Raw genomic sequence first — 17,652 nt, 5'->3', positions numbered from 1 at the left:
ACAAATAATTGCATCAAAACCATATAATTTAATAGCAAAAAAGTAACACTTTTACTTTCAAAATAATTATATGATAATAATTTGTACATTAAAGATAAAATCGTACCTTCCTATAGATTCGATGGTGTTCAAAACATGAGTCTTCAAAGGAAAATAATCGTGCACTAGTTTATTCTTGTTCCAGTTAAAGACAATATGACCAATTATGAACCTTGTTAGTCAAGAGTCGCTATAATTCCATTCGTTGATACATTTTTATTCAATTTTTTATTAATTTTTTTTAAAAATAAAATCTTTATTTCTTCGGTATATCAATTATTCAATTTATGACGGAGACGACTAAAATTACATTTCTATTCTTCTAGCATCATATTGACAAGGCATATAAAATATTAAATTATCAAAACATACGCTAGAAGCGCCAAAGACATGCCCAAAGGCAATATGACTAATAAGTGACTCAAAAGAAAACCACATGCTGCCACTATTCGCTTAAAATACTGGATGGTGCCTTCCAAATACAGCATCAACAAAATAATTGTGACCTAAAGTGTGTCCGTATATTCTTTCTAAAATCATATATATATATATATATATATATATATATATATATATATATATATATATATATATATATATATATATATATATAGGTTGTTAATATTTAAATAGGATTGCTTTGATTAAAAAATTAATATAATGACATTTGCAAGTCTTTCATATATTGAAAGGCAAAGTCCTTGGTGCAATAAGTTTTGATTAGTAGCATTGCAAGTATTTTTTGAAAGACCGATGTCTAAGAACCTCGTGTGCACAATCCACATCACCCCACTCATGTCCATGCGTACGATTTAATTAACTGGATGGCTACACAAGGGGCGTGTTAAGTGTAGTTGACCCCATATCAGAAAGGTTTTTTTTTTAAAAAAAAAAAATCATTTTCAAAGAATAACACAAGACACATAAAGAACACTATCCCAACAACATTCATCACTTCGATCAAACCACACAAATGGCATCAGCCCCAAGACGAATTTTCAACAAAATTTCTACAACCTTAACTTCTTCGAGAATAAACCACTCATCTGGCAGAACAAGTCCACGTGGCAACATCAATCAAGAAAAAATCCGATGCTACAGTGTCTGTGTAGCGCGCCTTGCCATCATGGTAATCAACAAAACTAAACCATCATTTTCCTTAAAGAAAAATCCTCGTTTCTGCTAATGTTTTCTTGTGTTTTTTCATTAACATAATGAAGGCGATGCTAGCGATTCTTATAGGTCTATTAACACTCCTCACGTGGCATTTCACCAAAGTTTACACAAGAACATCATTAAACGCTTTAGCATTTGGCCTTCGATATGAACTTTTACAACGTCCCATGTTACGTATGTGGAAAATCTTGAACTCAACAGTTGAAATAACAACATCCCAAGTCAAGCTTTCTGAATACGTCATAAGAAAATATAGCAAAGCTGAAAACCAAGCACAACAAGTAGAGGTTATACTTATATCGATCTACTATGTTCATAACCCTAAAAAACTTCAGTTACTTACTTATTTTCGTTGTATATATAGTTATATGCTAATGTTTATTATTTCTTAATCTATATCATCAGTTGTATGAAGTTATGAGAGACGTAACGTGGGCCCTATTTGCAAGCCACAAAGCTTTGAATTCCATGTCGATAAAATACAGAAACGGATTCGTTCAAGCTTTCCATCGAGATCTTAGAGACAAAAACACGTATTACATATACTCAAATCTGTATAACTACACCATGGTTGAACCCTACGATGTAAACCAATCTTTACCTCATCAAGGGTGGAACGATCAAACAATCCACGGGAACATATCAGCAATCTGGTACCGAGAACCACTGGATCCCGACACCGGAAGAAAAACCGGGAAACAGAAGGAAATCCCGCCGGACGAGTTAATGAACATCGCCGGAATCTCTCAGGTACCCGACGGAGCAGCTTCTTGGCATATCTCCGTGAGTAAATTTACGAGTTCGCCCTTGCTATCGGCTGCTTTACCGGTGTTGGACGAGGGCGGAGGGAGTATAGTGGCGGTGGTGGGAGTTACGACGGCGCTGTACAGCGTCGGACAGCTTATGAAGGAGCTGGTGGAGCTTCACGACGGACATATTTACTTAACGTCTCAAGAAGGGTGGTTGCTTGCGACTTCTAATTCTAGTACGCCATTGTTGAGAAACTCACCGAGTGGGCCCACGCTCATGATGGCGGTGGATTCCGAAGATGAGATTATAAAATCGGGAGCTAAGTGGGTGGAGAAAGCTTACGGCGGACAACCTCCGGTTACCCGGAAAGTTCACACGGCGGCCGCCAGACTCGGCCACCAGAGATACTACATAGATTCTTTTTTCTTGAACTTAACACGACTTCCGATGGTCGGAGTTCTTTGTATTCCGAGGAAGTACATAATGGGGAAGGTGGATGCAAGGGCATTTAAGACATTAATGATATTAATATCGGCGTCTGTTTGTGTACTTGTTGTGGGGTGTATTTGTATTTTTATATTAACAAATGGAGTGTCCAAAGAAATGAAATTAAGGGCAGAGTTAATTAGTCATTATGATGCAAGAAGGAAAGCAGAGGCATCGAGCAATTTTAAGAGCCAGTTTTTAGCGAATATGAGGTTGGTAATTTACGATCTTGCCCTTTGTGAAAAAAGAAAATATAAATTTAATGTTTGTGTGAATGTTTTGAAACAGCCATGAGTTGAGAACACCAATGGCGGCTGTCATAGGATTGTTGGACATTCTTCTGTGTGATGAGTGTCTTACGAATGAACAAAGTGCAACGATTACTCAAATTCGTAGATGTTCAACAGCTCTCCTTAGGCTTCTCAATAATATCTTGGATATTAGTAAGGTAAAATACCAAAAAAATACATGATTTTAGCTATATAATGAAGGGGTTGTTGCTGATTGAGTCAAAGTCTGATTGAAGAGTCTAATTGGTATCAAACAGTCTAGGTGCTGTTTGTTTTTTCGAAGCGAAAATGTCTTAAGTCTGCGGACCATCTCTGCAATCCTCTGTAGCAGAAGAGGTGGAACAAAAGGCTGCAACATTTAATAAAAAATATGTTTGTTTTTTAACGTCTGCAGACTGCTGCAGTAAGTTAAAGTAAGGCGCGAAGAGATTTGAAGCAGTTGGTTTAGTACTGCGCAACGCAGCACACGCGCAGCAGTTTTTAAGTCAGAAGTCTTCAGAAAAAACAAACAGCTGCAAAAAGCTAAGTGCTGCACGTGTGTTGCGCAGCGCAGCAATAAGTGATTTGAAGTGGTTTTTTTAAAAGAACAAACAGCACCTAAGTCTAAATCTGACCGATTAAACATATTAAAAAGTCCTTAATGTCTATTTACATCAAATTCACTGTTTTTTTAGGCCATTTACCTTAGAAACCATTTTTATTTTTATTTTCTAGTATTAAAGCCATTGTTATTTTCAATTTTTTTTTTCAAAATTGGTTTTTTAAGTAAAAGCAAAGAGAATAATTAGTTGATATACATATGAATTACAGGTGGAATCTGGGAAATTGGTGTTGGAAGAAGCCGAGTTTGATTTGGGTCGAGAACTTGAAGGACTTGTAGATATGTTTTCTGTTCAATGCAAAAATCACAATGTGGAAACCATTATAGATCTCTCTGGTATTATTTAATTATATCAAATCGAACACTAAAATGCTAAATAATTAGGTTACACACTTACACTAATAATGTCTAATGATGTTTTTTTTTTTATTGTTTGTTAATTGTTTAACAACATTAGATGATATGCCGAAAGTGGTTCGAGGAGACTCGGGTAGAGTTGTTCAAATATTTGCAAATCTAATTAGCAACTCAATCAAGTTTACAACATGTAAGCACGATTTTAAATAATTCTTTTTAATTTATAAAAATTGGCTTTTAGTGATTAATATGAAAAAAAGAAAATGATTTACAGCAGGATATATTATTGTGCGAGGATGGAGCGAGAATTTGAAGTCTTTTAATGAAAATGAGAAGTTTTATGTTGATGAGAAAGCTTTATGGTCTGCATTTCAAAAAAGGTTAAAAAAACAAGGACTCCATGAGAAAACATGTTCAAAGAATGATAACACAATGATTCTTTATTTTGAAGTTGAAGATACTGGTTGTGGTATGAATTTTGATTTTTTTTAATAAAATTGCAAGAAATAGAAACATAATTTCATTTATTTGTTTATTATAATTTATTGCATCTTACTTTTACTCTTTTCTATTACAATATTGTACTTTGACCTTTCTCATAATATAGGAATTGATCCAAGCAAATGGGAGTCGGTTTTTGAAAGCTTTGAACAAGCCGATCCATCAACAACTAGATTGTAAATGACTAAACTACCCTCATATATTGAACAATTAACATTTTCTAAATTAGTTTTATAATTTCAGGCATGGTGGGACGGGTCTTGGGTTATGCATAGTTCGATCCCTTGTAAGGAATTCTTGAAACCCAAGTTCAAATTTTATATGTTTTTCAAAAAATAGATAAATAAAAGAAAGTTATTAACAGGTTAACAAAATGGGTGGAGAAATAAGAGTAGTGAAGAAGAACGGATCAGGGACTCTAATGCAACTATATCTTATACTCAGTACTCCTTCAGATACACCAAGAGAAATCTACGAACCTAAATTTTCAGAAATTAACTTGAAGGTGATATTAACATAACTAAATTCAACTTCTTCCATTTTTTTATGAGTTTTCAAGTTTTGTTTATGCTTAAATTCATAGTACACTTCACTAACATAATTTTAAAACATTAATGTTATTTTTACTCTATTTTAACTGTTTATTGTGTGAAAATAGTATACAACAACATGAATGACTTCACCCTTTAAGCATTATTGTCAATTACTCAATTCCTATTTTATGCCTTATTTTCTTTATGTTTTATGCTTTATTGCATATATTTTTGTTTTATGCTTTTATAATTACATATATATATATATATATATATATATATATATATATATATATATATATATATATATATACTTTATGTTTTATTTATTGTAAGTATATCTATTTTTATGTTTTATATTTATGTTTTATGCTTTATTATCTATAATATCTTTTATCTTTATGCTTTATTGTCTGTATACCTGTTTTATATATTATGTTTGATCTTTATGCTTTACGCTTTATTGCATATATTTCTACTTTAAGCTATGTTGCCCGTGTATCCCTTTTATGTTTTATTGTCTGTATATATGCATTATGTTTTACTGTCTGTATATCTGTTTTATGTTTTATTATCTGTATATCTGTTTTATGTTTTATTATCTGTATATCTTTATGCTTTATTGTCTGTATATCTACATTATGCTTTACTGTCTGTATATCTGTTTTATGCTTTATTGTCTGTATATTTGCATTATGTTTTAGTGTCTGTATATCTGTTTTATGTTTTATACTCTGTATATATTTGTTTCTATATAATTAAAATTTGAACTACACAGATAGTGCTTGCACTCAATGGAACAATGGGTCGAACAATTCTTTCCCAATGGCTACTTAAACTTGGAGTTCCCAAATGGGAAGCAAACGAGTGGAATGAACTTACACACATACTTCAACAACTCTTTAACCCCACAAAATTTTCCCAAAACATAAGTTCAAAAGTTGACTTTTTCCTCATAGTCATTGACATTGGACTACTTAACCTAAGCACAGACATATGGAAAGAACAACTCAATTTTTTACATAAATTCAACAAAAGGGCAAAATTCTGTTGGGTTCTAAACCATGATACTTCTAATACAATCAAGATTGAACTTAGAAGACGAGGGTATCTGTTAATGGTAAGTGGACCATTATACAAGTCAAAATTGATTCAAATAATTGAAACCGCTATAAACGAGACACCTCCATTGACATTCTTTCCAAATGGTGGAGACAAAATCGAAGTTCATGAAGAGATTCATGATGAAGAGAAGGGCAAAAATGGAAAAAAGAGTCTTCAAGGGTTACGGATTTTATTGGCTGAAGATACACCAGTTCTTCAGAGAGTCGCAACTATGATGCTTGAACAGATGGGTGCGATAGTTGAGGTTGTGGGAGATGGGGCCCAGGTAGTTGAAGCTCTTGACATTTTTATCCATGAAGAAAAGAAAGGGAAGAAATCTATTGAATCTACACCTTATGATTTGGTTCTCATGGATTGTCAGGTAAGAATGTTATTCCTAATTTGTAATTTATAATTTACAATTTACAATTTTTGGGTTATGAATGAAACCATGTAATTTGAAACACCAGATGCCGAAGATGGATGGGTATGAAGCAACGAAAGCGATTCGAAGAGCGGAAATGGAATCGGAATCGCACATTCCGATTGTGGCATTGACAGCACATGCAATGTCATCTGATGAAGCTAAATGCTTGGAAGTGGGAATGGATGCGTATCTTACAAAGCCGATAGACTGCAAGCTTATGGTTTCCACCATTTTGTCATTAACCAAATCTAGGGCTTAATTCTTGCGTAATGATGATTAACAAGTTTTTGGGAACCAAAAAGGCGAAAAAATATCATTTGGGTTGCAGATTGTGCATATAGAATAAATGCGTAATACAAGAGCATATTCGACACAAGTTCATTGTAGCTATCAACAAGCAATTTTATTGAATTTGTATCGAATTCTGTAATTCAAGTTATTTGAATACTCGCGTACAAATACAATGGAATACTTTTACAAATTTGGTCCCTCAACTTATACCCAACGTACATATTTGTTCGATAGGTCTTTTTTTCTTTGCATAGTCTAATACTTGATCATGATTGGTTACTTGCTTCATGGGAGTATGATATAAGAGAGTAGGAAATCCAGATTATGTATGTACTTATGTGTGGTTTATTTATATAGTTTGTGTAATTTGTAGAGTAGACAAAGAGCAACCCATATTAGACAGGTTAGTTTGAGATATTTAATGTATTTAATTAAGCCGATTGGATTAAATTGAAAACATAATTATATTTCATATATACTTGTTTTATGTTATGTATATTTCATGTGATATTGACATTTAATTATAATATATTTAATACATAATATAAAACCATATGTAGTTATAGTATTTAGTTTATGTTATTTATATTTCATGTAATATTGAACAACTGTTTAAGTATTTAGTTTATTTAATTAAACGACAATCTCTTTTTTTTTATATATATTAAAACATAAATGTGTCCATCCAAGTTTATCCTATTAGTTACGATGTCAAATTTGCGTAAAGAAATAGTAATCATGTCAATCTAATATTAACATGTTTGTTTAATAAGATGAGTTGTATTAGATTGGAAAATTCTAACATGTTTAATAGCAGACTTTGAGTTTGTATTATATTGCGAAAAGAAATAGTAGACTCTTTGTGGAGAAGAGTTTGCTATAGTCACAGATCTCCTACGTGCTATCACTGTTGTGGTTAATTTATGGTTAGCGAGAAGATGTGCGTCAATTTTGGCAGAGTTTGTTGCATCCGATCCGCTCCTCTCACACCTTTGATTAAATTAGACAACGGAATCCGTTCAATTGTAGTAGACACTCTATGGGGACGGCTGGTTTCCAAGGTTGCCATGAAATGTGTGGGTAAAGAAATGGTCAAGTACCTTAATGATTTTTAGTTTTGGGTTGGTGTGTCCGGGGGTGTTGAGGTTGTGTTACACAGTGCCTATAGGGTGTTCAGTGATCGCCACACTGATGGGTCTCTTGCAATGCTTACAGTGGATTTCTCTAATGCTTTTAACCTGGTTGATAGATCAGCCTCGCTCCATGAGGTTAGGAGGATATACCCTTCTATTTCTTTGTAGGTGAATTTCGTATATAGGCAAGCAACGAAACTTTATATAGGAGACCAACATATATGGTCTTCCACTGGGGTGCAGCAAGGCGACCCCTTGGGTCCTCTTCTTTTTGCCCTCGTTTTGCACCCACTTGTACATAAGATTAGAAACAATTGCAAGCTCCTTCTCCATGTTTTGTATCTAGATGATGGAATTGTTATTAGGGATTCAGAGGAAGTGGCTAAAGTGTTTTATTCGGGTGAATGATCTAGGTTTGGGTCTTGAGCAGAGATTTTTTGGCCCTCCTTTGATGGTAGAAAGCTTTGTACCGATATAGGGAGACCGTATTTGGGGGTGAAGCTCCATGGGGGGATGGGGCGTTAGCAGAGATGCGAGGCTTATTAGTGGGTTGGCCATGAAGAGAGCGGTCAATGTTGTATATTTAATGGGTCTTCTTCTGTAACGCCTGTACATCTAGGCTAGTCAATTTAGAGATAATAGGGGTCGAAAACGACTTTTTGACAAAATATTATTTAGAATAAATAATCTTAACCAAGTTATAGAATACGTCTCAAGGGCTCCGTACATATAAAGAACGTCGAAATTCGAGTTATAACGAAGAAGTTATGGTATGTCGAAGTTTTACAGCAAAACCAACACGACACCGGGAAACGTAAATAGTGAATTTAAGATGGAGTACATTTTAGCCTTATAAATCTAAACAAAACTTGTAGTATACATTAAAACGAGAACATACAAAAAAAGAACGCCCAAATCTGACTTCGTATAAGGAAGTTATGAGTTTTCTAAAATTTGGGTTAACAGTGCATAGCCCGAAACTCGAATTTTAGATCGAGCGGTTTTTGGCCTACGCGGCCTAAATGAGAATTGAAGATCTCATTAATAGGATCTCAACGGTAAAAAGACAGAAGAAAATAGAGTCCGTATGTAGAAGTTATGAATTTTACGCGGACATTTAACAGTATAATCTCTTTGTACTATTAAATTTAAGATCGGTTGGGAATTAGCCGACAGAGTCAAAATGAAAGTTGTAGATTTTATTTTTACCTACGCGTTGATATAAAGAACATAAAAAAGGAGCTCGTATGTGAAAGTTACGGATTTTAGAAGTCGGAAGCGTGTTGTGCGAAAATGGGTGACGTAGCATAATCTTGGTCATTGCTTTCTCCCCAAGTCTTGCCACCAGATGGTGACATCTGGAACCAAGTTCAGCCATATTTCACCCTATAAATAGAACCTCTCCACCCTCATTTTCTTCATACCTTTCCCATTCGTTTTTCTCTTTACTCTCTCTTTAGAACCTCTCTCTAGCTCTGAAACCCCCCGAAAAGCCTAGGGAACCTCCCTAGCACGAGGCGGAAGCCCCGGAGTGCTCGACAGCTCCGAGAAGAAGAGATTTTTAGCTCGGGAACGCTGCTCCAAGAAAAGCCCGGTTTTCTATAAAACTTGTTGTTTTGTCGAAGGAAATTGTTTTAAGAGTAACGAAGCACTGTCTGAGTTCAGAATCACCACCTTACCAGGTGAGTGCATGGCCCCTTTCATCTTACACATAGATATGAAGTATTTTATATAAATTATGTGTTATGTGTGCATATTATCTATATACTTGATATTTATGCTGGATGAACGATTTTATACAAGTATTATATGATTTAAACAGTATGGTGCTGTTTGTTTTTCTGAAGTCAAAATGTCTGCAGTCTGCGGACCACATCTGCAAACCTCTGCGGCAGAAGAGGTGGACCAAATGCCTGCAGTCTGCAATAAAAAGACTGTTTGTTTTTAACGTCTGCGGGTTGTTAAAAAAATTGAATTTTTAAACTTAATTTCATGTCATAAACATTAAAAATGCATTTTTAACAAAAAAAAAATGAAAGAAAAAAGAAACTGTACGATGGCCCATGTTTTTTTTTTAGGTTAAAATGAGGTCTGAAGACCTTTGAAGACAGTGGCCCATGTCTGCGCCAGGAAGACCCCGCGCAGACGTTTTCTGATCTGCGCACTTCCAAAAAACAAACAATCTGCGAGGGCATATGTCTGCGCGGCACAGACAAAAGTGGTTGCGCAGATCTTCACACAAAAAACAAACAGCCACTATATGTATTTATATCTACATAACATGTTGGGTAAAACATGTGTAGATGAAATATGAGTTGGATGATGAGTTGAGAAATGATATATACCATGAGGTAAGGGTGAGAGGTGGACGACGTGAGAAGCCTTGTTCCCAAATGTTGGCCTCGTCATCTAGCAGAGTATGGATAACAACAACAGACTATTCTAGACATTCTAGTGGAACACTAGCAGGCTCGCAACCTGTAGATGTTGTGAACGATATGTTCACCGGTGTACTATAAAAACCCATTGACATGTATTGCGAGTGGACTCTAAAAAATGATATTATCAATAAACGAGATAACCCTAGCAGTTGTGCTCGAAGGACAATACTGGCAGTTGCGCCTCATATAGAATGTCACAATTATGGCAGCTGCACCTAAATGATAGAACTAGCAATTGTGTTTGACAGCTATGTCATTGACAATGATGGACTTTGTATCTATTCCTTAGGAATGAATGAATGAGAAATAGCTGATTCTTAGGGTAGATCCTTAAGAATAAAGAAGCTAATGGGGATGGGTAATTGGGTTAACTGTTTGACGATTAAACATAATAATTATATTACTGTGGGCTGAAAACCCTATGTACTCACCAGGTTTCCCTACCTGACCCACTCAGTTTATTTACATCACAGGTGTAAATATGAAGTCACATTACACTGAGAGATTAAGGAGATATAGATCACTAGTGATGATGAATGTAAGTTTTGTTTATGCTTATGTCTCTGTATTGACGGTGACATCCCAATCTTTTAAATGAATAAAAATACATTTCTTCAGAAATGCTTTGATAACGAATTTATCATATTTTACTGGGTACAAATTCCGCAACATGTTTTATTAAAATAAGTACTCTGATTTTTATAAAGCATAAACAAAATAGGTATTTTCTGGCCGTGAAAATGGGGATGTCACATCTTCCATAACTATGTGACCCGCAGAGTGAGCTCCTTATGATTCGATCATGTATGGGCATTGCACAACTTTTCTTTGGTTTAAAGACATGTCAATCGGTGCACATAAAAGAGGCAGCTTTGTTCTTTGACAAAGGATTGTGCGGGTCTATCGAGGATATGGTGGTATGTAAAGGTCCCTTCTTTGGAGACATCTAGTGGTGGATAACTTCCTTACCTATTCGTTTTAGTGGTTTGTTGTAACACCTCGTTTCCAAGAGAACCCCTAAAATCAGAAAATGTGTTTTAAGTGTTATTTTATTCTGATTTATGATTAGTGGAAAAGTACGTAACTAGCATTATAATTGGTTTTGGAGGTCTAAAGAGTGCCTTCGGGATTAATAGTGGGAAGAATATTTGAATATATTGTAACGTCCTAAAAATCCGTACTAAATTTTTTTTTATAAATCATTTCTAAAACCATATTCATAAAAGATATCATAAACCATAACACAATTCAAAGTATTAATTTTCAAAACATATGCTCATTATCAGAGTAAAACATCCCATGCTGTCTAATCTATGGTGTGTGCCATGCGTTCACCCCGAGCTCTTCCCTCCGCTACCGGAAGTACCTGAAACCAAAACTGAAAACCGTAAGCACGAAGCTTAGTGAGTTCCCCCAACCTACCACATACCATGCATAAACACATACTTCACATATTGGGCCACGCCCGCTATTCTGGGCCTCGCCCGCTACAACGGCCCCGCCGCTCCAGGCCTCGCCTGGCTTCGAGCCCTGCTCGGATATAGATCTGTTTCACTTAGGCCTCGCCTGTCACTGGGCCTTTTCCCGCTAGCATATACTAACACATAAGCATATCACAACACATAAGCTAACATGTACTAATAAATCATGTCCTGAGGCCTCGCCTATCTTGGGCCTCGCCCTTGTCCTGCTACTGATGAGTCATGGAACCCCGTCCATGCTCCTACTGATAGTGAGATACGGGCCCAACCCACACTCACTCTTTCCTTAACTTGGGCCTCGCCCCTGTTCTGCTGCTAATGAGATGTGGAACACCATCCACACTCTGCTATTGGTGAAATACGAGACCTCGTCCACACTCACCTCCCTACTAGGCACATACATGTATCAAATAGACAACAAGTATAAACTATCATATAAACCATTCCTTGGACAGCCGGCCGCTATCATTGGACCTCATCCTCAAGATCATACTAGCATACTGTGCCTAAGGCTAACCCCCGAGTCTTCTACTCATAACTACATGGGCCGTCATTGTGGCCTTAGACCCATTCACACAAAGGGAAACTCACCTAATACTTGCTGAACTTGTTGGTAACCCCTCTGGATGTTGATCGATAATTCCCTGAACCGCTGATCCACTAGCTCCCCGAGCTACCAATATCAAAACATATATCATTTAGCTTAACTGATCTCCAAAAGTCAACTAAGTCAACTCTGGTCAAAGTCAAAGTCCTGGTCAAGGTCAACCTTCCAGGTCAACCCTACTCGCCGAGTCTGCCTACTGACTCGCTGAGTTCACATGCTCAAAGTCCTTTCATTCGCGACTCGACTCGCCGAGTCAGCCCATGACTCGCTGAGTCCACCGATTTCCGAGTCATGACCTGTCCAACTCACCGAGTCTCCACTTAAATAATTGATTTGAGTCTTAACTCGAAGGTTTTGGGGTTTCGCGACTTGACTCACCGAGTCCAAGAATAGACTCGCCGAGTCCAAGGCAATCTTCAATAGACTCGCCGAGTTGTTCTTCCAACTCGTCGAGTTCCTGCCCAACTTCATCCAACTCGTCGAGTCCACCCATGTGACTCGTCGAGTCGCTCCAGTTCTTAATCCATTTAGTGGCTTTATGAGCCATCCAGGGGCTCCAAATCATACATCCATACTTCCAAATCCTATCCCTCACGTAAAGGCGCAAACTTTACATGTAGCTAAGGAGATCTAGGCCCAAAACACTCCAAACTCGGGTTTAAGACAACCATGCTTCACCTACACCCTCAATGCTGATACTTTATGACTCTCTAGGCTAGAATACACATAGATCTGAAGTAGCAACTTTAGATCTAGACTTCTAACTCCAATTGGCTCTAGAACATGGCATAAAAGCCCCAAATCTCATGACAAAAGGAAACTATGAGTAAAGGAGTGAAGGTAATGACTTCTTACCTTCAAATGCTCTAAAAAGCCACACGAACTCTGGATCCAAGGCTTCCTCTTTAACCCTCAACTCCTTCTTCTCCTTCTAGGCTTCAAGAACACTCCAACTATTCAACAATAGCTCACACACTCAAAGAGAGCACTAGGGTTTCGTGGAATAGCTTCTGGACAATGCTGGCTACAAATGAGGCTGATAGAAGGAGAATGAGATGCTTAAATAGGGTACAAGTCCCGGAATTAGGGCTTTCTGAACCTAGACCATACTCGCCGAGTCAGTCTCCCCGACTCGTCGAGTCGGTCACTTAAGCCGCGACACGGATCACACTCCGACTCATCGAGTTTTTCCCTGGACTCGACGAGTTGACTCTTTGACATAGGGTTTTCTTTTCTTTCTTGGCCTTTCTGATCGTAGGTGTTACATATATGACTAAAGGATAATCAATTGGGTTCATTTTGTAGTTTGTGGACTTATATTGAAAATATTTTGTAGAAGAGGGGCTATTTGGGTAAATATGGATTTAATTTGAAAGGAAAAGAGAAGGGAAGGGCTAAATATGTCATAATTGAGAATTAGGGGTTAAAAAGGTAAATCGTGGATTAGTGTTGCAAAGATTCTCAAAGTAGAGGGTTGTTAGGTAAATATTATACCTAAATTGTAATGGATTTTGATGCTGAGGGTTTAAATGGTAAATATTGGACTTATTTTGAAATAAAATGTAGTGAGGGAGGGACCAGTTTTGCCATTATCGCAACGAGTTTGGTGTGGAGATGGGTATTTATGCCAAAGCAAACCCTAACCCTAGTGACCATGTGCAACCGTCACCCCCACCTTTATGCCTCCCATCACTGGCCACCACCCTCTCTTGCTCCTCCGACCACCGAGCCTCCATTGTGTCTTTTTGTTGCTGTTGAAGACAGAGACCATCATGTGATAATGTTGTTCAGTCGGTAACGAAGGGAAGCGGGTCGTAACCACTATCTCCTGTCGTTAAATCCCGTTGCCGCCGCTTCTTCGCCATCGAGATATCACGACGTCGCTTCCGTTGTTTCCCAGTCGGAGACTATGCGTATTCCTCACCTCCATCTTCACTGTCATCATTCGTTACTGCTACACCACCATCTTCTTCGCTTCTTCCCGCTAGCCACCACCTTTAGCCATCGTTGTGGTTGTAGAGTTGTTGTTGCCGTCACCGCACACCACCAGTGGTGGTTGTGTTCAGAATCTCGAGTAAGGGCTTGTTGTGTGCGTTGATTGATTGGGAACCAAAAGTAAACAACTACCACCACCGTGAGGTGGTGGCTGCCATCGTGAAACAGCCGCTGCCACCGCCATATGCCACCGGGAGGGTGGTTGGATGACTGCAAACGGAAGTATGGATGGGTGTGTTTCTGTTTTCTTTGGTGTGTTTGTGTGTATAACGTAGCTTGGCCGGAAAACCGAGAACCACCACTACCCCGAGGTGGTGGCTACCACCATGTGTGTGAATTTATGTTAGTTAGTGCGTGTGTTTATTTTTGGATTTTGCGTTGTAAACTATAATCATGTCGGAATAATGAAAAGAAAAACCCTAACCACCACCGTGAGGTGGTGGCTGTCGCCACCAACCGTCGTGTTGGGTGGCGGTGTGCTTGTTGTGTTTCATTCGTTGGTATGTTTGGACAAATGGACTAAATCCTAATGGGCCTAATAAACCCTAGTGGGTCCAATGAAACCTCAATTGGCCCAATGAAGCTCTAATTGACCTAAAAGCCCAAAGATGTAACTAATTGGCCTAATGAACCCTAGATTGATCAAAAGTCCTAGCTATTGGGCCTATTGGGCTAAGATGTGGTTGGAAACCCTAATTAGGGTTTAGAAAACCTTAATATTGGATTTATGGGCCTTGGACTTATCGGGACCCACATTTGGGCCATTGGAATGGAATTGTGTATAAAGCTCAATCACACCATATGATTTATTTAGAAGAGTGATGGACTTAATGGATTAAGTTCTTAATGGGTTAAGTGAGAAACACGTAACCCTAATTATCATTTTATATGAAACCCTAATTTCACTTGGGCTTTATGTTGGGCCTTTCAATTGGGCTTTGGTGATTGGGCCATTATTAGGCCATCCAAGAATAAAGAAATGGACTAGAATAATTTAATGGGCTTTAAGGTAAGGCCCATGTAAGGGGTTTGGGCCTAATTTGGAAAATTGGGCCATAGATGGACCATAGTTTGGGCCTTTATGATTATATGATATTGGGTCATTAGAATGTCGAATGTTTGGACTGCACTAAATGGTTGGGCCTTACGATAAGACCTTGTAAAGGTTTGGGCCCAATTTGGAAAATTAGGCCATATGTTGGGCTTTGATTCATAGTTTAACTTTTGGGCCTTTGGATTGGGCCTTGAGTTGAATCAAGCTAAGATAGGGGTTAAGAAGTCTTTTACCCCAAGCATGGACTTATGATTTTTGCGTTGGAACCCAATTATTCATTGGGTGATGTTTTGATATTGATAGTTCGGGAATCTGTCATCCAACAGCTGGGATTATGTGTACGGGACTTCAGCAGTGTGAGGTGAGTTGCCTTCCATCTTCACTGTCATCATTCGTTACTGCTACGCCACCATCTTCTTCGCTTCTTCCCGCTAGCCACCACCTTTAGCCATCGTTGTGGTTGTAGAGTTGTTGTTGCCGTCACCGCACACCACCAGTGGTGGTTGTGTTCAGAATCTCGAGTAAGGGCTTGTTGTGTGCGTTGATTGATTGGGAACCAAAAGTAAACCACTACCACCACCGTGAGGTGGTGGCTGCCATCGTGAAACAGCCGCTGCCACCGGGAGGGTGGCTGGATGACTGCAAACGGAAGTATGGATGGGTGTGTTTCTGTTTTCTTTGGTGTGTTTGTGTGTATAACGTAGCTTGGCCGGAAAACCGAGAACCACCACTACCCCGAGGTGGTGGCTGCCACCATGTGTGTGCATTTATATTAGTTAGTGCGTGTGTTTATTTTTGGATTTTGCGTTGTAAACTATAATCATGTCGGAATAATGAAAAGAAAAACCCTAACCACCACCGTGAGGTGGTGGCTGTCGCCACCAACCGTCGTGTTGGGTGGCGGTGTGCTTGTTGTGTTTCATTCGTTGGTATGTTTGGACAAATGGACTAAATCCTAATGGGCCTAATAAACCCTAGTGGGTCCAATGAAACCTCAATTGGCCCAATGAAGCTCTAATTGACCTAAAAGCCCAAAGATGTAACTAATTGGCCTAATGAACCCTAGATTGATCAAAAGTCCTAGCTATTGGGCCTATTGGGCTAAGATGTGGTTGGAAACCCTAATTAGGGTTTAGAAAACCTTAATATTGGATTTATGGACCTTGGACTTATCGGGACCCACATTTGGGCCATTGGAATGGAATTGTGTATAAAGCTCAATCACACCATATGATTTATTTAGAAGAGTGATGGACTTAATGGATTAAGTCCTTAATGGGTTAAGTGAGAAACACGTAACCCTAATTATCATTTTATATGAAACCCTAATTTCACTTGGGCTTTATGTTGGGCCTTTCAATTGGGCTTTGGTGATTGGGCCATTATTAGGCCATCCAAGAACAAAGAAATGGACTAGAATAATTTAATGGGCTTTAAGGTAAGGCCCATGTAAGGGGTTTGGGCCTAATTTGGAAAATTGGGCCATAGATGGACCATAGTTTGGGCCTTTATGATTATATGATATTGGGTCATTAGAATGTCGAATGTTTGGACTGGACTAAATGGTTGGGCCTTACGATAAGACCTTGTAAAGGTTTGGGCCCAATTTGGAAAATTAGGCCATATGTTGGGCTTTGATTCATAGTTTAACTTTTGGGCCTTTGGATTGGGCCTTGAGTTGAATCAAGCTAAGATAGGGGTTAAGAAGTCTTTTACCCCAAGCATGGACTTATGATTTTTGCGTTGGAACCCAATTATTCATTGGGTGATGTTTTGATATTGATAGTTCGGGAATCTGTCATCCAACAGCTGGGATTATGTGTACGGGACTTCAGCAGTGTGAGGTGAGTTGCCTTCCATCTTCACTGTCATCATTCGTTACTGCTACGCCACCATCTTCTTCGCTTCTTCCCGCTAGCCACCACCTTTAGCCATCGTTGTGGTTGTAGAGTTGTTGTTGCCGTCACCGCACACCACCAGTGGTGGTTGTGTTCAGAATCTCGAGTAAGGGCTTGTTGTGTGCGTTGATTGATTGGGAACCAAAAGTAAACCACTACCACCACCGTGAGGTGGTGGCTGCCATCGTGAAACAGCCGCTGCCACCGGGAGGGTGGCTGGATGACTGCAAACGGAAGTATGGATGGGTGTGTTTCTGTTTTCTTTGGTGTGTTTGTGTGTATAACGTAGCTTGGCCGGAAAACCGAGAACCACCACTACCCCGAGGTGGTGGCTGCCACCATGTGTGTGCATTTATATTAGTTAGTGCGTGTGTTTATTTTTGGATTTTGCGTTGTAAACTATAATCATGTCGGAATAATGAAAAGAAAAACCCTAACCACCACCGTGAGGTGGTGGCTGTCGCCACCAACCGTCGTGTTGGGTGGCG

At 38.4% G+C, this 17,652-nt stretch overlaps 1 protein-coding gene across 1 annotated transcript; it reads left to right on the top strand.

Moving 5' to 3' along the window:
* Window positions 1-756: 756 nt before the first annotated feature.
* On the top strand, window positions 757-6,745 carry LOC145036832 (histidine kinase 1-like). Its single transcript, XM_078985329.1, has 12 exons — window positions 757-1,168; window positions 1,260-1,502; window positions 1,621-2,663; window positions 2,740-2,899; window positions 3,552-3,678; window positions 3,800-3,889; window positions 3,974-4,168; window positions 4,307-4,376; window positions 4,444-4,486; window positions 4,565-4,705; window positions 5,512-6,219; window positions 6,308-6,745. Exons 1-12 carry the CDS (start codon window positions 1,013-1,015, stop codon window positions 6,521-6,523), a joined length of 3,192 nt encoding a protein of 1,063 aa, XP_078841455.1. The 5' UTR covers window positions 757-1,012; the 3' UTR covers window positions 6,524-6,745.
* The last annotated feature ends 10,907 nt before the right edge of the window (window positions 6,746-17,652 follow it).

The sequence above is a fragment of the Lactuca saligna genome, chromosome 3 (assembly GCF_052625555.1).
Source record: "Lactuca saligna cultivar CGN05327 chromosome 3, ASM5262555v1, whole genome shotgun sequence".
NCBI classification, from domain to species: domain Eukaryota; kingdom Viridiplantae; phylum Streptophyta; class Magnoliopsida; order Asterales; family Asteraceae; genus Lactuca; species Lactuca saligna.
The sequence above is the reverse complement of the archived record's forward strand: the minus strand, read 5'-3'. Positions and strand labels throughout refer to the sequence as shown.